This window comes from Mytilus trossulus, chromosome 10 (genome assembly GCF_036588685.1).
Source record: "Mytilus trossulus isolate FHL-02 chromosome 10, PNRI_Mtr1.1.1.hap1, whole genome shotgun sequence".
NCBI classification, from domain to species: domain Eukaryota; kingdom Metazoa; phylum Mollusca; class Bivalvia; order Mytilida; family Mytilidae; genus Mytilus; species Mytilus trossulus.
The window spans coordinates 52,389,101-52,415,900 of NC_086382.1; the positions used below are offsets into that span (position 1 = coordinate 52,389,101).

Consider the following 26,800-nt stretch of genomic DNA (forward strand, 5'->3'; position numbering starts at 1 on the left):
GCACAAAATTTCAGAATCAACATGGGATTTTCCTGTCATTAACTGTTTTACTGAGACTGGAGGTGCTGCTACGTTGGAGATAGATTGGCAATAAGATAAGAAAACGAAAGTATGACCAATTTACGTTACAATCCACACAATGTTTTGGATAAAACTTAAAAAAGAGAAATTTGTGTTCATAAGGGTTTTGATATAATTCACAGTTAACATTTGTCTCTTATTATATATTATTTTTTTTAATTTATTATTGTTATTGTTTTCATACTTTTACGTCAACCGTAAACAGGTCGTACAACAACAAAGTGTATGTGGCAAAAATCTATTTGTTAGTTAAAATCAATTTAAAATGGTTAAATATTTATGAAAAATGAAATGACACGTCATGTAAACTACCAATAGATAACATAACTGTATAATTGATATTGATGATAAGCTTAGTTTTTAATAAAAACTGTTTGTCACTATTTCATAACTAAAACCATTGAACCTGACACTGAGGAACTCGGTATCCGTATAGCGTTTAGTATTGACGCTGTCATAATAGGCATTCTGCCATATACACAGTTCTATTGAAGTGTATACAACAGGTAAGATATCGTAAAATTACTTGTCATCTGGAAGATAATGCTTCCTTGCACATCAAATTATTGATTTATGCAGATATTTTTTACTTCTTTGATACTATAACTACTACATTTGCATGATTTGTATACCGAAACATATCAGATACTTAATCTATATGAGTATGGATGATAAAATGGTGATAGCAAAAAGAAATAATGAAGATTATTTAGACCATACATGTATATTATTCATTTGACCTGTACATGTATGTCATGCTAAAATGAAGATCAAGTTAGATTTAATTTTCATTACTTCTAGGAGGGTCCTCCCTGGCCAAATGGTCTGAGTAGTTACTACTGTAATCATTAGACAGTCAACACTGAGGTTGTGAGTTTGAAACCTCGCTTGTGCTGGTTCATTTGACTCCAATATTTACTAGGATTGTCAGTTTTCCTATCGAATGATGTTGGTTTTCTTCAGGGACTCTAGCTTCCTCCATCAATAAAAACTGGCCACCACACAATAACCCAAAAGTGGTGCTTAAAATTTGCATTTAAATACCAAAAATCAAATCAAATCAGTACTTCTGGGATCATAATTACAATACATTTATTTAGCCACTATACAGTTACATGTAAGTAGAATATCTTACACCTTTCAATAATGAGCAAAACCTATAATGCGTAGCAAGCTATAAAAGAATATATAAAAAGACCCAAAATGTATGAAATGACAAATGTAAAACTGTTTTTAAAATTGAGAAAACTATGTGTTTGATTTATGTGCAAAACAACCAATGACTATGCAAACAAATATGATTAACATAGATAAAGGAAGATGTGGCTTGAGTGCCAATGAGACAACTCTCCATCCAAAAACAATTTAAAAAAGTAAACCATTATAGGTCAATGTACAGCCTTCAACAACATGTATGTTTTCCTAGACTACATGTACCATATTCTTGATATATCTAAAACCTTATGATGACATTTAAAGTAATGCAAAGAATAGTACAATGAGAAGCTACATGTATTTAATCTGTAGATTATTTGTCATGAAAGATATTTCACTATCATTTTTAGGAATTTTTGGTCCTCAATGCTCTTCAACGTCGTACCTTTTTTGGCCTTTTTGTTGGAGCCTCGAATAAACATTGAAGATTATGATTATTTTTGCAGATGTATTTATCAGAAGAAGAAATAAAAGACTATGCCAGTAGATCGTCGTGCAGCAATACAGCTAGGACTGTTGTTAATGGCAGTACCAGCACAGTATTTGTTTACTAAATTCATGTCTACAACTGATTCACAGAGAAGCTATGCTCTAAGAAAGTAAGAAGAATACTATATTCATTCCTATTGAAATACTTATTCCCTACATCAAAAGGAATGTTGTTTTTAATAAAAGGCAGGTAAAGGAAGCGGGGAGCTTTTATTTTAAAAGATTAAAACTTTAAAAGTATATATATATAAAAAGAATCCACTCAGGAAAAGCAGAAACAACAAAATCTTTTGATTAAAACTAAAATTTTGAGAACTGGAATCTTGATCTAGAACATATTATAATCAGTTAAGATTCACAAGACACAGCGTTTTACATATACATTAATTGTTTGCCTGCAAAACATAATCTTAGTAGAAAATGTATTTAAAAACTTCAGGTTCACTGCTGCAGCAGCGTTAGGAAATAGAAAACTGTAAGCCATAGAAAAATAAACAGAACCAAAATCTGGAAATTTACTAAAATTGAGAATGGAAATGGGGAATATGTCAAAGACACAACAACCCGACCATAGAACAGACAACAGCAGAAGGTCACCAGCAGGTCTTCAATGCAGCCAGAAATACCCGCACCCGGAGGCGTCCTTCATCTGGCCCCTAAACAAATATATATGCTAGTTCAGTGATAATGAAGGCAATACTAAACTCCAAATTGTGCACAAGAAACTAAAATTAAAAATAATACAAGACTAACAAGGCCAGAGCTCCTGACTTGAGACAGGTGCAAAAATGCAGCAGGGTTAAACATGTTTGTGAGATCTCAACCCTCCACCTATACCTCTAGCCAATGTAGAAAAGTAAATGCATAACAATACACATTAAAATTCAGTTCAAGAGCAGTCCCAGTGTGAATCAGAAGATGTAACAAAAGAAAATAAATAAAATGACAATAATACATAAATTACAACAGATAACTAGCAGTTAACTAAAATGCTAGCTCCAGACTTCAATTAAACTGATTGAAAGATTATGTCTTCATCATATGAATATCAGGCACAATCCTTCCTGTTAGGGGTTTAATATCATACCATCATAACATAAATGGGAAGAACATAACCCGTGTCATGCCGACTGTATGTATAGTTGAGTGAAGCATGAAGAGATGGTCATACTGGAAATGTATAACATGTATGCTTCCATAACATTGTTATTGTTAAAAGCTTACGATGTTTGAAGAAATTAGAATATGCTTTGTTTTTATATTCTAGCTTAGTGAATGATGCATCTGTGTTCCAAGAGAAATATTTATCATGGCAGACCTGGAAACGATGGTGTACAGATCTTCTCAATTCTGTCTCTTCATTATCCGAGTCAGATGACCCTTCTGTAGATGACCCCCAGGGAGAATCTCCAGCCTTAGAAGTGTTGAAATATAAAGATCCAGAAGGACATTTTGCAGGTATTTTTTTTTATAATGACTGAATATGATAGAGGTATAGGTAGTTTTGCTTTGTGCTGTTACATGTATGTAACTATCTTGTTGATGTACTTTGTGACATGCATGTATTTACACCCCACATCTCCTTTTATTCTTCTTAACAGGTTACAAATTTCTTTAGGAAAATTATAATATTAAATATGATTTCATCAATCTCTCTCAACTATTAAAAAACTTTGTAATCATTCTAACTTACTTGAAAGTTTTTAACCAGTCTTAATCAACATTAGGAATGTTATTTATTTCCTTATTTTTTAAATTGCTCATATCTGTATTCAAAAATCTTTTGATACATTTTATAACATGCACTCTGCCCTCTGATTTATATGTTATTTGCATTTAGGTTAAAGCTTTGGTATAAGGTAAATAATTATTAGATTTTGGTCAGTTCATCTTGAAAAGAGGGGCAAAAGATGCCAAAGGGACAGCAAACTCATAGATTGAAAATAAACTGATAACCCTATGGCTAAAAAAGAAAAAGATAAACAGACAAATAATAGAACACAATACACAACACACAACACAGAAAACACGTACCCCACCAAAACACTGGGGAATAAATTAATACACATGTTTTTTGTTACAATGTTTTTTTACATGTGGCATCGATAGCTAAGGTGATCAGTGTTGGATACAAGACAAACATGCATAGATGGTGACATGCATGATGTGCCACATTTTGATATCATTGCCAGTTATTGCCACTAATGTTCATGATTCCTAGCAGCGGCATGCCCTTTTTTTACTTAGATAATAGATGAATTTATTATTGCATTTGTACTGTTTATCAAAATTTGAAGGATAGACAATTCTTTCTACGACAAAACAACCCAGCATGACCAAAGACACCAAGTTCAAAGGTGTAACCGATCAATATTACAAAATGTATAAAGGTGCTTTATTGTCTTTTATGCATCAATTTTCAGCTTCTACGCAACCCAGAAGTCCAAGACCTCCAAATGTGAAATACAGAATAGGTCAGGTGATACGACATAAAATCTGGGGTTACAGAGGGGTCATTGTTGGCTGGGATCCTAAATGTAGGGTAAGTGCATATATTTGAATTACATATATTGTAACATATATATATATATATAGATGGAAAAATATCTCTTTTCCTTAACAATATTTAAGTTTTTAACCTGTTCTACATATACATTTCTCTAATTCTAAGTATTTTACCCTTACCTGTTTATTATTTATAGAATATCTAATCGAAGAATTTTAATAGAGAAAAATATTCAATATTCTTTGATTGGTTATTCTTTTTATTACATTGGCCAATGGTTTTATTTCTGTAATTAAATTAGAAAATGAAAGGAACTATATCTTGTTTTTAGCATTCACAATTTGCTTTGATCCAACATCATGACAATGACTATAGTGTACGATGTCAGAGGAGTAAAATTATTTCAAATGTGAAATTATTGGGTTTTTGTTTCACTGAAATCAATGTATTTCATTGTAGCCAATGTAATAATTCTATTTAATGAACAGTTATTTTATTTCATCATTTGTCAATATTCAATTATGACATCAAATGTCTAGGTTTCCTCTAAAAAAGGCCCTTGCATGACAAAATGTAATACAAATTAAGAGGGAAACCAATGACATGATTTATGTTAAGAACCACTAAGGAAAAAACAATAGACAGAAACAAATGACAACCACTGAATTACCAGCTCCTTATAATACATTGGACAGACACATACCTAGCTAGTGTACAGCTGGGATTAACATAATTGTGACAGTTCAAACCTCCTAGTTTTAAACAGTGATGTAACATGACAATTTGTATTTAACAGGCACCAGCAGATTGGATAAAACAGATGCATGACAAAGATAAACCAGTTAGTATTAATCATGTTAACAATTACTTGACAGCAAGGTTAAAAAAGAAAACAGGAAGCGGGAGTAGAATAATAGAAAGCACCCTAGTCCTGAAGTCCACCTCTGGTTGCTATCTGACATATTCCCCTTTTTCCAATTTGGATTTCTCATACATGTATTTATTCATCATATTTACCCAATTATATGCATGTAATCTTTTCTTATTGAGATTTATTAAAGCCAATATTTGAAACACACATTATGAGGGCACTGTTTCCATGCTTTTGAATGTACATTGAAATCATCAGAAAAGTCATAATAGTGTATAAAAAAGAAGATGTGGTATGATTGCCAATGAGACAACTATCCACAAAAGACCAAAATGACACAAACATTAACAAACATTAAAAATTATAGGTCACTGTACAGCCTTCAACAATGAGCAAAGCCCATACAGCATATAGTCAGCTATAAAAGCCCCCATAAGAGAATTAAAACAATTCAAACGAGAAAACTAACGGCCTTATTTATGTAAAAAAATGAACGAAAAACAAATATGTATTGATAGATATACAACTAATCCATAAACTTTTTTACATTTAAATAGGAATGGAGAGACATGCCAAACTATTCCATTTTAGTAGATACAAGAGATAGATTAACACCACAGTTAACGTATGTTCCAGAAGAAAATTTTGAAATCATCAGCAATATGAAGGTATGAAATTAAAATGTTACAAATATTTTTATATTCACTAGAAAACTACTTAATGAAATTGTATGTTTAAGTAACTTTTTTCTCACTTTTTATAGAATTTAAAAGATGTATTGTCTAAATGGATGTTCCTAAAAACCTTTCAGAAATTGAAATTACAGTCTCATTTTGAGAATAACATAGTATGCCCCCTATTTGCCACTTTTATCAACACAGTTTTGAGGAGACATATATATATAAATACCAGATGTCAATCTGTAAATAAATTTATAAAACTCATATTAGAGTTATGTATAAGCAATGTCTCAGACGAGTTTGAAAATCAGTGCAAATTTTATTAAAGGAGTTATACCCTTGGGAATATTAGTTATTTGGAAATTACCTATGATCCTTGAATGAATGTTCTATAGGACTACTCTGGGCAGTTTTGTCTCCATTTCATGTCAATAAAATATTTGCATCAAATGTTTATATTATTAATGTCTGGGGAAAATTTAAAAACTCTAAAATAGGTGTTATCAGTTATGTCAGAGCAACAGAAACAGCTTATCTTTCTGATAAGCCATATTTTTGGTGTAACGTTAATTAATCTGTAATTGTGATATTTTTGGTAGGAAATTGTGATGTCTGTCTCTAATTCACTTATAATTTTTATTGTCCCCTTTAATTTTTACCTTTTGTGCGTTTTATTGTTGAGCAATTATTAACCATGAGTCAATTTGAATAAATTATTGCTAAGTCATGAAATGCTGCATACTGATAACATAATGATATCCAATTCAAAGTGTGAAATATATGTTTTTAAGCAAAACCACTACTGTTTAAACTTGACCAAAATAAAACAATGCAAAAATTTCGGATAAGCAACATATTGAAATATGTATGGCGAATTATTTATATAAAATTGAGAATGGAAATGGGGAATGTGTCAAAGAGACAACAACCTGACCATAGAAAACAACAGCAGAAGGTCGCCAACAGGTCTTCAATGTATCGAGAAATTCCCCCACCCAGATTGTCCTTCAACTGGCCCCTAAACAAATATATGTATGTCTGATTAATGGACTCTATTAATTAATTTATATTTTATGTGTGTACAGTTTTTAGATTTGATACATTAGTTTTGTAGAGTGGAGAGAATAATGTTTTCAATTCAAAATAAGAATATATTTGCACATTTATAATTAGTTGTATTTGGCAAAACTTTTAGGAATGTTTGGTCCTCAATGCTCTTCAACTTCCAACGATGGAAGTTTTAATGAACTTGACTGGCTATACCACCATTGCACCTTCGGCAACTTTGTGATTTATTTGGCCTTTTAATTTTTTTTTAATTCAGGCATCACTGATGAGTCTTATGTAGAGGAAATGTGCATCTGATGTAAAAACAAAATTTCAATCCTGGTATCTATTATGAGTTTATTATGCCCAACCTACGATAGTAGAGGGGCATTATGTTTTCTGGTCTGTGGGTCCATTCGTCCATCTGTTCTTCCCGCTTCAGGTTAAAGTTTTTGGTCATGGTAGTTTTTGGAGTTAGCTGAAGTCTAATCAACTTGATCTTTTTAATTTTGATGCCAAATTAGATTTTTTTACCAAATTTCATGGTCCATTAAACATGCAAAATGAAGATATGAGTTGGGCATTGGTGTACTTTGGACACATTCTTGTTTTTCTATGTATTAGATTCTGGCAATGGCTAAATAAATATTTGATCTTTTTCAGATAATGCATCCAGGTATTGATGAATATTTCGAAGGATTTGATGGTGCTCAGTATTTACCTAGACCCTGGATGAAGGTCGTCTATCCACACGATTGAGTGGATTCAAACTATTGTATTTTGTGCTATCAGTTTTCACGAAATTTCACTTGACAGTATTGGAATTCATAAATAGAGGAATAACATAGCAAACCAAGTGAGAAAGATAACAATGGCATTATTGAAATGATAAATAATCAAATTTATTATTAATTATGCAATGTGATATAATGATTACATGATCAGATGTTCTTCTTTGTGTTGGCAAATTTTATTTTAAAATAGGGCAAAAGGGAATTGAAAATTGCTTTTTTTATTTCATTTTATATTTTCATGGACTTTTTTAGCATGGCTTTATAAAAGAATGTATATTATAGGAATGATTTTTTCAGTGATATGATCTTTCAATGCTACAAAATATAAGTACATTTTTATGCATGATTTTGTTCTGATAACTGATGAATGTCAATTATTCAAGGACTGCCATTAGAGCATTTTTTATCAGATTAAAAACAATGTTATATTAGGATAAGGAAAAGCTAATAAAAAAAAATTGGTATGTATTAACACCAAGAGAGATTTGTTTTCTCAGTATACTGTCCAGAATTGAAGTTCTTTGCAACTGTTTGCCTTTCAATTTATGTATCCGGTAAGTCCTCCAATATAAAAGATAAAATTTGCATATTGAAGAACAAATATAAGATTTTGTTTAAATGCAAAATTTCAACTGTACAAATTCCAGTGTTGAGCAATATTAATTAAAAGTAAAAATAAGATCTGTTTTTATGAAGTATATTTTTTTTGACATTTTTGTTTACAAACTTATTTTTCGAAATTAGATGTTGATCATGAATTTAAAAAGGTGGATTACCTGAACAGTTCAAACCTATCAAATGTCATTCATTTGATTGGAATTCAGAAAACTGATAGCCCAAATTACTTCACCCATAAGTCTTTCCATTTTTTTTTCACTAGGTTTTAGTAGTGCATTTGTTTACATACACCATGCTTCTATATTTAGACAAATTTTCTATATAATTATGAGGCTATGTAAACTAATACTAAAGGACTCTCATAAAAATAAAGATGGAAACGCAAATGAATTTGTAATTCACAGAAAATTCCACATCATTTCATACTTCTTTGTGGTACTGTTTTTAATTATGTCAGAAAAATCATGAAGAATGTTTGGTGGCATAACTAATATTGTATAATAATGTCAGTATCTGTTTGAAGGCAACATATTTTCTATTAGATGATTTGTTTTGTTCCAATGACTTTATATGTTTGTTATATTGGAGGATTGGTGATGAAATAATATCTATATATCCATTATAGATTTGCTCAACAGTGTCATTATTTAAGGATAATATTTTTAAAAAAACATTGTCATCCTGCTTAAGTATTTTTTGTATGTTTTCTAAAATTATTTTATACCAATTTCAAATGGTTTTCTTGTATCAAAGTTAAGAGTTATCTTGATATATAAAAAATTAACATTGATATTTCAAATACCTAAGTTTGATGTAACATAGATAAAAGAAAATATTAATGGTATGTGTGTATTTAAACAAATGCTGTAAATATCATATATGTTCATACATTTATATTGAAAATACTTTTCATTGTTAATTTTCAAATAAAAATGTTATTTTGTTGACACTTGACTTAGCTTTAGTTGTTTAAAATTGACAGGCATTAACATACAGATTTGTATGAATTCAGCTGATCAATTTTTTGTAGCAAATTTAGTAGAAAACTATAAATAATAGAGATAACCAGGAATTATTACCAATAAGCAGATGATATCTGATATGTTCCTTATGTCGTAACTACAATCCACTTCCCTTATATGAATGTGACCTACCTTATTGGACTATTTACTGGATTTGTTATAACATGAGCATCCCGACGAGTGCCACATGTGGAGCAGGATCAGCTTACCATCCAGGAGCACCTAAGATCACCAACAGTTTTTGATGGGGTTCATGTTGATTATTCTTTGGTTTTCTATGTTGTGTCATATGTACTATTGTTTGTCTATTTGTCTTTTTTATTTTTATCCATGGCGTTGTCAGTTTCTATTTGATTTATGAGTTTGACTGTCCCTATAGTATCTTTTGCCCCTTGCTAATTGTCAGCTAATAATTATGTGGTTGTCACTAATGCGCAAAACGAACAAATATCTTATAAAGTTATCTAACAGAGGCTGCAGCTTGAGAAAATTGAAAGGACAAAACACAACGGACCGATCATGTTAAAACAAGTCACGACAAACAAATATGACCATAGCAAATTGAAAAAGCACTATGTCAACTATGAAAAAACCCAAATAATAACCACTAAACATTAATAAATATGATTATGAATTTGGACAGACACATACAGAATGTGGCAGGATTAACCCTGGTAATGTGTGTTCATCCTTCTGGTTATCCTAGTGTGTAAAAAAAGCACTGTAACTAACGGTAAAATTTCATTAGAAATGGTTTAATTGTCTCACCAGAGCAACTAGTGTCACAAAAACAACTAACAAACGGACAAAAGACGCAAAGTGCTGATACTGTTTACAGCACACTTTGCATTCGGGTTAAACAACAATACTGGTTTGCGTTCCCATATGTTTTATATTAAATTCGTACTTATGAATCTTGTTACAAACCACAAGATTGGTAGTTTTACACTCGATTAAAAAAATATGATCTCCGAATCTGAAAGAAATCCATTAGTGAAGGTATTATTTCACAAATAAGTAAGCTGGCATTTTATGTTATTTATATTTTTGGCAGTAAATATGTATCTCACTCAAATAGCAAAAATGTTCACCAGACCTCAATTAAAGGCTAATTAGTGACCAAGGTTTAAGTAACATGATTGTAGATAGATATAGGAAGATGTGGTGTGAGTGCCAATGAGACAACTCTCCATCCAAATAACAATTTAAAAAGTAAACCATTATAGGTTAAAGTACGGCCTTCAACACGGAGCCTTGGCTACCAGTTTCTCACAAACCATGAGCAGTAGGTCAGCTATATTTGTCGTATGGGATGATTTGAAGGTATAAATGTCAAGATTGGCAGGTTGCATCTGACGTTAACCTCATTTTCATGGTTTGTGGGTTGCATTTAAGTTTGTGTCGTTTGGTCTATTCTTAGATTCTTAAAGCAATATGATGTATGAAATGATTGCAAATGGCACATGACGTCTAGCAGGGTCATCTGGCTTTAACATCAGTTTCATGGGTCATTGGTTAATGTTAAGGTTACCTAGTTTGTTCTTCATCTCAGATACTATATGCAATAGTTCAACTATGTTTGGTGTATGGAATAATTGTAATGTCGATATCTGTCTTGTTCATTTGAATTAAATATTTTCATAGTTCCTTGGTCAAATATTAAGTTTTTCAGGTTAAATATGTTTCGTAGATACTTAATAGTCCAGCTAAATTTGGAGTATAGAAAATTGTTAGCTGTAAATGTTCTGATGGCAGGTATTATAATTGTGACATTGACCTTATGTCCCGGATTCATTGGTAAATGCCAAGTTTACGTGTTAAGTTCTGTTTCTATAAGCAAAGACTTAACTATTCGTGTTGTATGAATTTATTGGTATGTGTACATATGTTGGTCTGACAGGGTTGATTATTATAAGTTATGTGATGTTTGTTATAAACCTTTATCTGAAAGACTATCAACAGAAAAATGATTGTGATCAGTAAAGCAGACAATACAGCCTGTGTAATCTTGTTTTGTTAATCACGAAACATTCTGTTTATTTACTTCTTTTTTTCCCAAGCAATTTTTCATATTCCATTTTTATCCCGCGACATAAAAGATCTAACTCATGCTTTGGAATAAACTGTAGGACATTATCATTTTGTATAAAATAATTTGGAATACATCGTTCTTCCAGTCCCTCAATTAGCTGTGTCAAAATGCTTCTTTGTATTATGACCTCCTCTGTTGCTTTTTTGGGCCAGTTGTCAAATTGTGTGAACATAAATTGTTTTATGCAGTAGGAACTGAATTTTTGTATTTCTCCGGGAAATTGTTCTTTCATATTGCAGATATACAACTTGATGAAACGAAAGGCATCTTTCTTGAATGTCGAATCTCCACTGCTGTTAGCATGATTCATTAACATTTTCTCTGCCTTTGCAAATGACAACCGCCATAGCAAATTATTGTCTGGGTGATCTAAAACAATCAAATTGTTCAATTATCTAATATTTTCGATTGAATTGAATTTTCTAACAAATAACTCAGAATAATTTATTTTATATCGAAGTCAATGACATGCTTACATACATATTTATATAGGATTGAAGAAGTTTCAAAGTATAGCTATCAATATTTAAGTTGTTGTTATTAAACTGTATTGAGACACGGTCTTATAATGATCAGTTTAAGTGTTAACGCCACAATTTAGAAACCAATTTGAACAGTCAGTGTTATTCGATTCCATTCTTACTTGTCCACGCAGAGGAGACAAAATACGTATTTACCCAGTAACGCAGTTATCTTAATATATAAAATTCAGTAAACATGGTCAGAAATATTCGAAATACAATTCAACTTCATACACTAATAGGAAATAAAGGGATTGCGTGTCCTTTTTGTTTCAGTCTGATCAGGTTACTGTCTGTATTAGATCTAGAACCGCGATACATCTAATACGCTTACCAAAACCTTTATTTTGTTAAGGTAGTTTGGATACTAAAAAAAAGTATTTGAGTCCAGGCATGATATGATTAAACTACAATAATTAAAATATCCTTTGTGTGAGATTATCGGCACACAATCTTTGTTTGTGGTTTTTTTTTGGGGGACCCCCCCTCCTATTTATCAAAATGCCATTTATTCAACCAATTTACGTTTGCCTTTTACAGTATAAGAATAAAACATGCCGCTCTTGATATACAGTAGTTGATTTATTTTTTGTTTCTCAAAACACTATATTCTATAAAGAAAACCAGTATTTATTGTTACAGGAAACAAAATATCGGAATAAAAAAATATTCGAGCAAAGCGCTTTTTGAGAACACTCCCTGTTCTTCTTATGGGCGCCGTCTTTTATTGATTACTTAACAAATCAAGTTTGTCACAATCGAACAAATATTAAAAAATTAAAATTAAAAAGTGCACCTCAAGATGACTTTGAAACTCGACATTAAGAATATTCAGCTATAATTAAAATTTCAAGATATACAATCTTTTCAACATACAGATTTGTCTATGGATAATTTTACCATACCTTACGCGCGTCTGGCGTATGTTCAAAATTTAGTCCTGGTGCCTATGATGAGTTTATTTACATCATTACACAAAAAACATTAGAAGGACCCAACTGTTAAAACATGCAACTTTTGAAAATTTGGTATGGTTGCTTCTTCATTCGAAAATTGTGTGTTCTAAGTATGTAACTTATTTTTTTTTTATTACCATGTGGACATTTTTTGCATACTACGTCACAAGATTTCATTGCATTGCGGACAACACTGTCATATGAAATCCATTTAGGATCTATTCGTTTCGCAACTGGAGGCCAACAATCAATTTTAAAACAGGGAACCAAATCTACGTCGATTGCTTTCTTTCCAGGGATTGCATTGAAATCGATTGTGTAGGCAGGACTGTTTCTGGACTTAACTCTCTCTGAAATAATAGGTTAAAAATCCCTAAAATATTTGTAATGAAATCTATTGCAACTCGTTTTTCTGAAGAGACATCTTTTGTCGAAATGCATATCTGGTGCAGAGAAATTAGTTGCGTCATTTTAATATTTAAATGACTTGTCTTTCGTTTCACGACATTATAAACGATTTTGTAATTTATAAGTGAAAACATTATTTATGATAATCTATGTAATTTGTTTAGCATATATATTGTAAGTCAGTTTCAACGGTTATGTCTCAATCGCCAAAACACCAGAATGGTCAGAAATTAAATATTGGAAGTAGTTAACAAAATCCAGGGCTAAATAAATCGAATCACAGTATCGGTCGGTAAAAATATATTTCTGACGGCATAACAAAACGCTATGAAGAAAAGCAAAAAATACTGATTATAAACTTGGAATAAGATTTCATTTAACACATTAAAGGATAAGCAAAATATTGGAATAAGCTAACTCACTCGTCACTCTTCTACCTTCTCTGATTTTCTGAAGCACACGATCAATCAATCCAAAAACATAAGTCTTATAGGCCCCTGGTGTAACGTAATCATTCCTTGTAACTGTACTATCTAATTCGGAAACTCTTGTTGATACCATTTTAACTTTATAGAAACCAGGAACTGACTTATCATCAAAATCTACAGACACCTGAACATCCGGGTATATCATCAAATCAAACTCATCGGGACTATTCTGAAATAAAGGTTACAAATCAAACTCCTTAGTACTATTCTATAATAAAGGTTACAAATCAAACTCATTAGGACTATTCTGAAATAAAGGTTACAAATCAAACTCATCGGGACTATTCTGAAATAAAGGTTACAAATCAAACTCATCGGGACTATTCTGTAATAAAGGTTACAAATCAAACTCATTAGGACTATTCTGTAATAAAGGTTACAAATCAAACTCATCAGGACTATTCTGAAATAAAGGTTACAAATACAACTCATTAGGACTATTCTGTAATAAAGGTTACAAATCAAACTCATTAGGACTATTCTGTAATAAAGGTTACAAATCAAACTCATTAGGACTATTCTGTAATAAAGGTTACAAATCAAACTCATCAGGACTATTCTGTAATAAAGGTTACAAATCAAACTCATCAGGACTATTCTGTAATAAAGGTTACAAATCAAACTCATTAGGACTATTCTAAAATAAAGGTTACAAATCAAACTCATCAGGACTATTCTGTAATAAAGGTTACAAATCAAACTCATTAGGACTATTCTGTAATAAAGGTTACAAATCAAACTCATAAGGACTATTCTGAAATAAAGGTTACAAATCAAACTCATCAGGACTATTCTGAAATAAAGGTTACAAATCAAACTCATTAGGACTATTCTGAAATAAAGGTTACAAATCAAACTCATTAGGACTATTCTGAAATAAAGGTTACAAATCAAACTCATAAGGACTATTCTGTAATAAAGTTTACAAATCAAACTCATTAGGACTATTCTGTAATAAAGGTTACAAATCAAACTCATCAGGACTATTCTGTAATAAAGGTTACAAATCAAACTCATTAGGACTATTCTGTAATAAAGGTTACAAATCAAACTCATCAGGACTATTCTGTAATAAAGGTTACAAATCAAACTCATTAGGACTATTCTGTAATAAAGGTTACAAATCAAACTCATTAGGACTATTCTGAAATAAAGGTTACAAATCAAACTCATTAGAACTATTCTGAAATAAAGGTTACAAATCAAACTCATTAGAACTATTCTGTAATAAAGGTTACAAATCAAACTCATTAGGACTATTCTGTAATAAAGGTTACAAATCAATCTCATTAGGACTATTCTGTAATAAAGGTTACAAATCAAACTCATTAGGACTATTCTGTAATAAAGGTTACAAATCAATCTCATTAGGACTATTCTGTAATAAAGGTTACAAATCAAACTCATTAGGACTATTCTGTAATAAAGGTTACAAATCAATCTCATTAGGACTATTCTGTAATAAAGGTTACAAATCAAACTCATTAGGACTATTCTGTAATAAAGGTTACAAATCAATCTCATTAGGACTACTCTGTAATAAATCATCAAATAAAATTTATCAGGACTATATTCTGCATTGTTGTGTCAACTTAAATCAATTTAAATTATTCAAAAGAAGATATAAATATATAAATACAAAAATGTTGGAATACACATGCATATCGTTGTCATCAATTCAATATGTGCCGAATTCATGAAGTCGTCAATAATTGAGATACAAGGGGAGGATTAGTTGTACGACTCACTATAATAGAGCCTATCTTTTTGATAGCATAACACCTTGCAATGTTAAGTCATAGTTTCTATTGTGGAAGCTTACTTTCTTCTGTTAGCATTGTAAACTGATATATCATAAAAGCTTTCTGACTGTCGAGTTAATACAAAGTTTAACCACAATAATTGTAATGTAATGCACACTTATAATAAGTTGCGTGTAAAAATCCTGAAATAAATCCACAAAGCTGTACCGATAAAAACCAGCTCATGTTCTTCATTTGACAAATATTGATTTGATTTTGTAAGTTATTGTATTGAGTCTGTGTAAGATCTATCATTTTAAATATTGCTGTGAGATTTAGTCCATATAGTAAACGACATGCTATATCATTCTTGTTTAATTTCAGGTTCTGTTTAGATAATTTGTATTTCACGTACTTTTATCAGATAATGTTTACCAAAGGTTTTATTGTCGATGGATACCCCAGTTTATTCAATAAACTAGTAATGTTTGTAAAAATAAAAAAAAATGCTTACTCTAGTTTTATCATAAAAAGAACCAGAATTGAAATGAGTCCATTTCAGTTTAGAAATTTTGTTCAATTCTGTCAGGAAAGACTCAGTAAATGAGTTCATTGCTTCTGAAGCTGCACTAGCATCTTTCTTGGACATCTTGCACTCCTCCGATTGATCTGAAAGTCTATCAATGGCTTGATCTGTCACTCTGGCTTTGTCTATTTTTACCATCACTGAAATGAAAATCATGTTCTACTTAATCTAATCTATAGGCGTTTGTGAGTTTAACAAATAGTGATTCATTTGTTAATTAATAAATATCGGTTGTTTTGTTGTATTAGCATTGACATATTCTGTACATAAATTTAATTCGTGTAACCATGGTAACGTGTTTGTTGAAAACCAATGTCACATAGTAATATTGTCATTGCTTATTTTGTAGTTGTAGGCTATCAATATGTTGTGTCTATAAATTCGTGATATTCGGGCCTTTTTTCGGGATCCGTATCTGGTTTTGTTTTACTCGTTCCAAGTTTATACGTTGGTTTTGCATTTCGTTGTGTTATATTTTGTTGATTCATGAATTTTCATTATCATTCAATGGCCATTAGATTCTCTTTTCCTTGTTTACTTCGATAAAAGTGTCACATGCATTACATACAATATATATACACTTACTATCAAGCGGAACTGAAGGAGATCTTAGAAGTTCTACTTTTGCTACGCTTTCAGCTGTAAACATGTCTCAAAAAATTTAATATTTCTAAAACAGTACCAATATTCAATATAACACAGTGAAATAATACATAAATCAATTCATGCATTTTAAAGTTAAGTTTAGGACAATATCAACTAAAGATTTAACATATCTGCTTTTCATTCTCTTTCACATTGTTTTTGTGTTTGACATAGAATTCTGTGAATTCCTTTATTTTATCTAAAACAATTTATGTAAACTAATATATCATTTTTTCGGCGTAAAACGTCATCAAACGAATACTTCTCGAAAACGATGTTATTTTCTTTGACAACAAAGCTAGGTGACGCCATAAGTATGCTTCTGGTGTCAATGCAAATGTAAACAATAGGCGTTTTAAGTTGTCTTATTAATATATCACAAACATAAACTTATCTACCATACGGGTCCTTCGTTGCTGCTGTTGCACCATTTGGAATTTTGCAACAATGTCCAGGAAAATCTTTATCTTAAAATAATGTAGACCAAGTAAAGAAAAACTGAAGATTTTACATGTAACTGCATCATTGGTAGTTAGATTCGTGTTATTTAAAGCTTTGTTCTGTATAACCTTTACGTCTTATATGAATTTTGTTGATTAAAACGAAAAAAAGACAAAGACATACACTAACTTATTGATATTTTGTTCTTTTCAGTAGACGTGGGGTGAATATAGACGTGGAATGGACAATTACGTTTATTTTTGTATGTGTAACCAGTTATCCGATGTTAATCAGTAAATACATATTGTTGTCTTAACCGAAATTAAAGACACAAGTAGAATTTAAAATACTGTGTTAATAGATTTATTTTGGCAACTTCGACATAATGTTGTAGCTAAGTTTGCGATCAGTTAAAATTTTGATCATTCAGTGTTTATGGTGTTCAGTCGAAGATTTTGTTTTTAACTTGTAATGACCAATTATGTTTAGCACTCTTGAACTGAATTTTAATGTGCGAATTGTTATGCGTTTACTTTTCTGCATTGGCTAGAGGTATAGGGGGGGGGGTTGATATCTCATAAACATGTTTAACCACGCCGATTTTTTGCGACTGTCCCAAGTTAGGAGCCTCTGGCCTTTGTTAGTCTTGCATTATTTTTAATTTTAGTTTCTTGTGTACAATTTGGAGTTTAGTATGGCGTTCATAATCACTGAACTAGTATATATATTTGTTATGGGGCCAGCTGAAGGACGCCTCCGTTGCGGGAATTTCTCGCTGCATTGAAGACCTGTTGGTGACCTTCTGCTGTTGTCTTCTCTATGATCGGGTTGTTGTCTCTTTAAACCATTCCCAATTTCCATTCTCAATTTAACATCACAATTGTCATCTCAAAATAAAAAGTAAAAATACAAAAAGACCTAACTCCACGGAAACTTCAAAACGGAAAATCCATAACGAAATTGCAAAATAAAAAGCTAAAACTCTACAAAAGAATGGATTACAACTGCAATATTCCTGACTTGTAACTTGGGACAGGCATTTTCTTAACTAAGAAATGATGGATTTAAAAGTATCAATGTAACAAAATGCATGAACTAGAAAATAATTGAATATACCGGGTTAATATTTGGGTTTTGCTTTAGACGATAACTTGAAGTCGGGTGGAGTTTTTATTTCAATAATTGATTGTCGATGGTTTTCATTGTTGTGTTTGATATAGCTTACACATAAGAGACGTCAAGTATGTTGTTTTATATCAAATGATGGTTAATACAAATGGAAAGTAAAAGTATAGTTTGATTTATTTCATATTTTGACAACTAAAGAACGTGACGTATGCCCCCGGTGTCGAACGGAACACCTGGCGTTTTCATAAAATTGGAATGTAAAAGTTCAGTTTTAATCATTCCATTTAGGATCGTAAACTAGAAATTTAGCTAAATCGAGCCTTACAGCTGTTAATAGTATTTAGTGCAAGGAAACATTCCTTTAAAACAAAATAATCAAAAAGTGTTCTATTTCCCCCCAATTAACCGCACTATATATAACTAAGATACAAATCAAATGTGTTACATTGTTACCGCGAAGTCATAGTTTTTGCCATAATCGTTGTTCAATAAATGTCTACTGAGACACTACCTGAAGAGGTCCATAATTGCCTATTACTTCGTTAAATTAAAACGCATTTCTCATAAAATGTACAATGTTCCCGTGCATCGCTTTATTTTTAACGTTCTTGCGTTTAGCGTTTAATAGTATTTACACTTAAAAGAGGACAAAAAAAAACAGAAGGACATTTAAACTCATAGGTCCACATCAAACTGATAACACCATGTCTGAGCACCTGAGATCACCTCCAGTTTTGCAAGGGTTCGTGTCGCTCAGTCCTTAGTTTTCTATGTAGTGTTTTGTGAACTATTGTTTGTCTGTTTGTCTTTTTATTTCTAGCCATGGCGTTGTCAATTTATTTTCGATCTATGAGTTTGACTATCCCTCTTGTAATTCCACCTTATTTTGTAGTTATTTATTATTATTTGTACAACATAAATGTATGTGCTATATAGCATGGATTATGTTAGATGTCTTCAAACAATTGCGCCAGGAATGATCAGATATTTATAATCTGGAAATCAATAGATACTATGTAGCAACCACTGAATCAAAATATTTGCAAATATATATTTCAAGTTGATATAAAAACAATGAATTACAGAAAAGGCACTTAAGACCCGGAAAAATTTACAAACCTTGATGAACACGTCCATGATGTATTTTCAATCCTCTCTCTGTTTCGAACGTTTTTTCACAAAATTTACATTTAAATTGCAAATCATCTGTATGATTGCCGCCTACAAAAGCAAAACAAACAAGTTACCTGTTTGTTTTGGGTTATCATGTGCTAATTGTTGCTTGTTCATGACTAACTATACTTTTTTACAAACGTAGCGAGTTATCTAGATAGTCCAAGTAATGCATCTTATGCCTGTCAGTACTAAGGTATTGAATTCTACTACTCCCCCCGAGCTGCATGTGCATTCGACTAAAATCTTAATTTACTAAGATAGTCAGTTTGTTTGGCTTTATAACTTTTTTGATATGAGCGTCACTGATGAGTCTTATGTAGACGAAACGCGCGTCTGGCGTACTAAATTATAATCCTTGTACTTTTATTTCTGTCGGAAGTCCATTGTTACTCTTACATCAATACAAATTTACCGCCACAAAATAGCTAATAGTGCTGAAAATGTCATAAAACATGAAAACCAACCAATCAGAAATTACCCTCCGCATCCTCATATGGTATTTACATGTCTTAGATTAAACCGTAACGTGCATACATGTTCACATTACAAGGACGTTGTTAACAGGAGTGTTGTCCTCGGACAAAAACTGATGCAATAAGGATTATATGCCCAAAAAAATCCCACACTTCACTTTCACCAAGTTAGCAAATGAAGACTGATACGTTGTGCTGTACCTCGATACAAGAGGTAAGTGATTTCATTAAGTTGATTTTGGCACGAGAATAGATGTCTGATCTGTATAACTTATTAGTTCTATTCCGAATTATACATTTTGTCTGAGTCCTAATACATATGGTCGGTCATGCACGCATAACAGGATACGTATACGATTGTCCGGGTGAAAGCTCATGCAACTTAATTGTTTTATTTTACCTGTTTATTTAACATATGTTTTTGGAAGACTAATGTTGTCTCGCATATAACAATGGTTTGAAGAAAGCGTTTGTGTAATTTTCATCACAATTTTGATTAGAAAATTAAATCTCAACCGTTTAATTTTAATATAATTGTTAAAAAAAATGTTTGAAAGACTTTAAATTATAAGAAATGCTACGGATTTGTTATCCTAAGTATAAATAATTTAAAATGTGACATGAGTAATCGTTAATTTGTTCTCAATGCACCTTAAATTCGTACTTTATTTTATCTGAGTGTGAAGTGTTTGACACTTATAAGCTGTGTATCTTTAAAGAGTTTTTATTAAATACAATCTTATGAAGCATAATTATGCTTACCATGTGCATACGGAACACTTTTTATTCTGATTCCTTTCTTATCTGTAGAAGAGGGCTCTAGATAGGTAGTACCTATGAGAAGTCATAAGATTACTAGGTCTGTAATACATAGAAGGAGCATCAAGTTCTTATAATAGTTTTAAAAAGCTGTTTAAATATCCGATCATTTCAGGAATTACGAGAAGAGATGTCTAATCTGTATAACTTTAGTTCTATTCCGAATTGTATCATTTTGTCTGAGTCCTAATACGTATGGTCGGTAATGCACTCATAACAGGAAACGTATACGATTGTCCTGGTGAAAGCTCATGCAATTTTATTGTTTTATATTACTTGTTTATTTAAACTATAATTTCGAAGACTAACGTTGCCTCGTATATATGGTTTGCGGTAGCAACGTTTAAATATAGTTTTGATTCTTCTGAAAGAGAAAGCGTTTGTGTATTTTTATAACAATTTTGATTAAAACATTAAATCCCATCCAATCATGAATGTTATACAAATTGTTTGCAAAAATTTGAATTATACGAAATTGTTAGGATGTTCTATCCCAAATATAGATAATCTAAACTGAAACTTAAGTTATCGCTAATTTGTTCTGAATGCACCTCAAATTCGTACTTTATTTTATCTGATCGTGAAGTGTATAACACTTATAAGCTTTGAAGTGTTTTTTAAGTACATTCATATGAAGCATATTTAAGAAAGGATAAATAACTGTCATACACGTGAGAGGTTTAGCTAGCTATAAAACCAGGTTCAATTCACCATTTTTTACATTAGAAAATGCCTGTACCAAGTCAGGAATATGACAGTTGTTATCCATTCGTTTGATGTGTTTGGACATTTGATTTTGCCTTTTGATTTTTGATTTTCCTTTTTGAATTTTCCTCGGAGTTCAGTATTTTTGTGTTCTTACTTTTTACCTACCATGTGCATCCGCCACACTTTTTGTTCTGCTTCCTTTCTTATCTGTAGAAGCGGGCTCTGGATATGTAGTACCTGTGTTAAAACATAAGATAACTAAGTCTGTAATTCTTAGAAAGAGCATAAAGTTCTTACTATACTTATAAAAAAGGTTTATTTTATTTTGATACATACGAATTCAGATAACGACCATTTAATGATAGCCTACTGCATGTAATATTACGTTATATTTGAACCTTAATATTAATCTTTAACGGAGCGTTAATTTTATTGGTGTTAAAGGTCATGCAAACAAGAATTATATAAGTATATATTAACTTTGAGTAAGATGTGTTATTGGTTGGTTTAATATCTGTTTAAAAGAAAAAGAAAAAGATTATTTTTTATGAGGGTAATTCGTAAAAGATAGAGATGGTTAACCACTAACACAAGTCCAATATAATCTTTCAACACCATCAATTAAACTATAAACAAACAAAAGACAAACGACTATAAAACACAGCTTATAGATTATAGATAGCTCATGTGTACTATTATTTGTCTTTTTCATTTTTAGCCATGGCATTGTCAGTTTGTTTTAGATTTATGAGTTTGACTGTCCCTTTGGTATCTTTCGTCCCTCTTTTAAGTATGTTTGAGATTCTTATGTAATGCATCCATCTTCAATCAATGATTTTAAGATAAGTTCAGGTGCAACGTTTTTACAAACCTTTATGTATTTGTCCATGATGAATTCGCAAACCGTTTTCTGTTTCAGTTTTTTTTTCACAAAATTTGCATTTGAATTTTAAATCTTGTGTTTGATGATCGCCTACAATAAAATCAAATAAAGTAACTTGATTTACAAAAATGATACGTGGCCAAAGTGTTGTGGTTGACATACAAAGGATATCATAATCATATTTAATTCATGAATTTGATTCTTAGTTCAATGTCATAACCTCAGTCGAAATGCGCTAAAATAAATTGATGCCTCTGCATGTTGACTAATATCCCCCGAGGATATCACTAGCGTTTTGTCTTTGTAGCCAGTACTTCGATATGGTCATAATTTTGTGCTATTAGAATTTGCTGTTTCAAAATTTTGGAAGTTACTTTGAATTAAGAAATGGATTTCTATTATGTTAAGCTCAGATTCCTTGCCTTGTTGAGGCTACACTGTTTTATCATTTTGGTTTATAGCTCCTTATCTTTAAGATAAGCGTTGGATTTTTAAACATTTTGGCCTCGAGACTCACTAACATCGATTGTCGAAATGTGCATCTGTTGATAAAATGGGTACCATTTTTTCTATAACTACTGAGTCGGTGATTCTGCTGGTGAACTGATACTCCTGAAGGGTGTTGCACATACCAGTGGAGATTATCATATATAAGCGTATGTTATTTTAGATATGACGTACTATAGAAGTTCTTTGTTGAAATGATTGTTTTAACAAAATCATCAAATGATAAATCCAAGATTGTTAAAACGGATGTAGGCACGTTTTAAAAGAACAATAGTTGCCATCATAGGAGTTGAGTATCTCAACTTTTAACGTCTGAAGCCCTCGGGAAGACAGTTCATCTTAGATCAAATAATTTCAATGGTTTAATCCACCATTTTCTACATTTGAAAATGCCTGCAACAAGTCAGGAATATGACAGTTCTTGTCTCTTCGTTTTTGATGCGTTTTGTTATTTGATATTGCCATGTGATTATGGACTTTCCGTATTGATTTTCCTCTGAGTTCAGTATTTTTTTGATTTTACTTTTTGTCCCCTCATATGAAGGCACTTTTTGTGCAAAGTGTTATTGTATGTATATTTCACAAATTATTGTGAACAATTTTGACTGATTTCAATCTCAATTTTTTACATATTTGTACTAATCAGAATTCCGTTGACTGTTTTTAAGTGTTATTTCAGTTAATATCCAAAGTTTGATATTGCAGTACATTAGATAGAGTTGTTTGACATGGATAAATATGATCTAAAATCTTAAAATGAAACAGTCCGAAAATATGACCGGCAGCGTTTCAAAAGCGTGCATTATTTCTTATATATATTTTGTCCATTTATTATTAGATATGGTATCTGTTATTGTGTATTTTATTACTTTCTTTAAAAGTTGAATGCGTGTTTTAAATGTATTTATGACTACAATAAAAGTTACCCGATTTATGATATATTATATACTAATTGATAAAACGACGAGTTCAACTTCACAACATACGCATGTACCTATCAGTCAGAAACTTCTTCAGTTGTGGTAACAAATAAAGGCAACAGTAGCATATCGCTGCTAAAAAGTCATAAATAAATTGAGGGTAAAAAAATTCGGGTTAACTGAATGAACCATAACAACAACTATAAGAGGAAAACATAGGAACAACAGGAACACTGAAGTGCAACAAAATACATAATACATAGAAAAGAATTATGTGACTACAACTGCATATTCCTGACTTAGTACATGTCTTAAATCAGTTGATTTTATTCTTTGTTGTGTAGAATATGAAAGTTATAACAAGTTTGTGTAGTCAGTTTTTAATTTATACACAGCCGTTTAAATTCTGAACGATTATAGCTTGGAATTTTTAATATGTTATAGATATATTTATCAAGTATGACCTGTTGATGTCTGTGTTAGGTTGAGGATTGTTTAACTCATACGAATCATCTCCATTAACTCTAACACAAGTACTGTGGATTCATTAATATTCGTTGGATACGAATTTATGTTATTTCATAGTTACAGGGGAACCACGAATTTCAATGTTCAACAAATAACAAGTTTTTTTAAAAGAATGTATGCAGACTTTGCAAAAGGCACGAAATAAAATATAAAATTGTATAAGTTTTCCTAAAATCACGAAAATTGATACCAATGAAAATATATAAAAAGTATATAAGTTACCATTTGAGGCTTGTACAGCTGTTTTTGGTTTACCTCCTATTGGTTCATCTATAACAAATGAGAATAATCTATGAGCAATGAACATAATGGTTCACACAATTAATTTGAATTTAATCTTAACGAATAGAAGAAAATCAAATATTGTATCCACCTAATGTACCGAAAAAATGAGGTTTGAACAGACCTTTATAATATATGAATCCTTTTTCATACCAGTCTGATAAATAGACATAACCCAGATTATTAATAATTTTATCAATTACTATTTTATGAAAACTCAATTGACATTTAGACAGGACATTTTTGTTTGTCTTTTAACTTTTGCAAATCGTTTGATGGCATCATGGTGCTAGATATAAAAAAAAATGACAAATTTACATAACAAAATTACCACATGCATGTAGCTCATATCATGTTATTTTGTATTTTAAAATGGTGTTTCGGCAATGCTTTTCGTTCGGTTTAATTTGATATTGTTTTTGATTTTAAGTTGTTTTGTAAAGTCGTTATGGTTTTACTTCTTTCCATGTAGTCACATCTTGTCGTAATTCCAGTAATGATATCAACATAAAATGTGTGATCAACATCTAACATATGTTTATTATCTTTAATCCATCTTTTTAACGATCGAAATTCTAAAGATGGCTGTTTCCTGCTGTTTGGTCGGTTGTTGTCTCTTGACATTTCCATTTCAATTTTATAATATCTGTCAGTGAATATATATGGAAAACAAACCTACGAAAATAACCCTTCTGTTATGTACATTAATATTGGGAAGCTTTTTGTTTAGTTTCACGTGATTTGGTCTCAGTTGGATAATTGTTCCATTGTCAACTATTTCAAGTTGTAGGCCTATGTATAATGGTGGTATTGTACAAATATCAATCTCACTTCTTGTATTTTATCGAAAAACTCATACTAGTCAGCAGACACATGCAGTCAATAAAAAATGTGTAATGATATGACCTAGGACACGAATTTTTAATTTGAGTATCATACGTTAAACATGTGTTATTGCTTACATTGTGATCTTTCTTTTGGTTGAAGTACCCTGTCGACGAATCCCAACTCGCTTCTTCTTCGTGCAATAACCTTAATTTGTTTGTATTACCATAAGTCTTTTTAATCAGTTCATGCCATATCAAAGTTGATTGTTAAACGTTGCTGTACGATATGATATACAAGTTAAAATGAATATTGAACCAGGTTTAATCCACCATTTTCTACATTTCAAAATGCCTTTACTAAGTCAGGAATATGACAGTTCTTGTCCATTCGTTTTTGATGCGTTTTGTTATTTGATTTTGCCATGTGATTATGGACTTTCCGAATTGATTTTCCTCTAAGTTCAGTATTTTTGTGATTTTACTTTTTTTGATCAACTGCAATGATGGCCACAACTTGCATCGATCGTCCATTTGATTATTCAATCAGTTTATATCCTTTTTAAGGAACATTAAGGAAAACTTCTAAATATTAACGAAGCAACAACTGTAACTGCATTGTTAACACTCCACAACAATACTATGAAAAGAAAGGGTAATTCTAAAATAAATTGATGAGATAATAATTATCAAATGTTGTTTAAATCAGTATAAATAAATCCTTTACCTTTGTGCATTTTGCTTTTATGTATCCTGATACCAGCATCTCCTTTGAATTCTTTGAAACAAATGTCACATTTCTTCATTCTATAACGGGATAGAGCTATCTGATCTTTTTGTATGATTATTTCAAACGTAATTGTTTTGATCAGATAACTTTTTATAAAGCGTACATGTAACACTCCTTGTCAAAATATGTAACAGGTTTTTGTTATTCTGAATTCTACTTTCGATTTGCAAAGGATTTCCCGATGCATCTACAGTACAAAATCAATTTTTGGAAATCTATATAAATTCGTGTTCATCAGCCATATAATTGTTAAATATATATCTTTACTTTAATTATTTTGAATAATGTTTAAATTATTTTTAAATGTATACCTGTCGTTCACCAAATATTGTAAAATTGGAATGTACAATTTGTCTATTTATATCTTTATTTCTTTTATATACATTCTTTGGATTTTTTCGTTGATAGGAAAGGGGAAAACATGTATTATAAACGTACTTTAAAAATGTAGAGATTGAATGTTTATAATAGTTATACAATTCCAAAAATATGTAATATCAATAAAAACTACATCAATTGATTTTAACCACTAATGTCCCAATTACTAAGGATTCCAAGCC

General features: G+C 31.1%; 2 protein-coding genes across 4 annotated transcripts; one reads left to right on the forward strand and one right to left on the reverse strand.

Moving 5' to 3' along the window:
- Positions 1-269: 269 nt before the first annotated feature.
- LOC134687596 (uncharacterized) lies at positions 270-9,248 on the forward strand. 2 transcript variants are annotated; one of them, XM_063548012.1, is made up of 7 exons: positions 270-587; positions 1,743-1,895; positions 3,053-3,243; positions 4,209-4,327; positions 5,088-5,132; positions 5,720-5,830; positions 7,553-9,248. In XM_063548012.1, exons 2-7 carry the CDS (start codon positions 1,774-1,776, stop codon positions 7,646-7,648), a joined length of 684 nt encoding a protein of 227 aa, XP_063404082.1. In that variant the 5' UTR covers positions 270-587; positions 1,743-1,773; the 3' UTR covers positions 7,649-9,248. The 2 variants fall into 2 exon arrangements, with proteins under 2 accessions (XP_063404082.1, XP_063404083.1); XM_063548013.1 differs by having other exon boundaries at positions 285-304.
- A 1,953-nt stretch (positions 9,249-11,201) lies between these two features.
- On the reverse strand, positions 11,202-26,371 carry LOC134687597 (uncharacterized). 2 transcript variants are annotated; one of them, XM_063548014.1, is made up of 12 exons: positions 26,178-26,371; positions 24,567-24,614; positions 22,378-22,479; positions 21,672-21,743; positions 20,742-20,813; positions 19,450-19,551; positions 17,160-17,228; positions 16,702-16,755; positions 16,045-16,256; positions 13,723-13,957; positions 13,030-13,242; positions 11,202-11,784 (listed from the first exon to the last, which is right to left on the reverse strand). In XM_063548014.1, the coding sequence occupies exons 1-12, from the start codon at positions 26,254-26,256 to the stop codon at positions 11,360-11,362; spliced, it is 1,683 nt and encodes a 560-aa protein (XP_063404084.1). In that variant the 5' UTR covers positions 26,257-26,371; the 3' UTR covers positions 11,202-11,359. The 2 variants fall into 2 exon arrangements, with proteins under 2 accessions (XP_063404084.1, XP_063404085.1); XM_063548015.1 differs by lacking the exon at positions 17,160-17,228.
- Between the last annotated feature and the right edge of the window lie 429 nt (positions 26,372-26,800).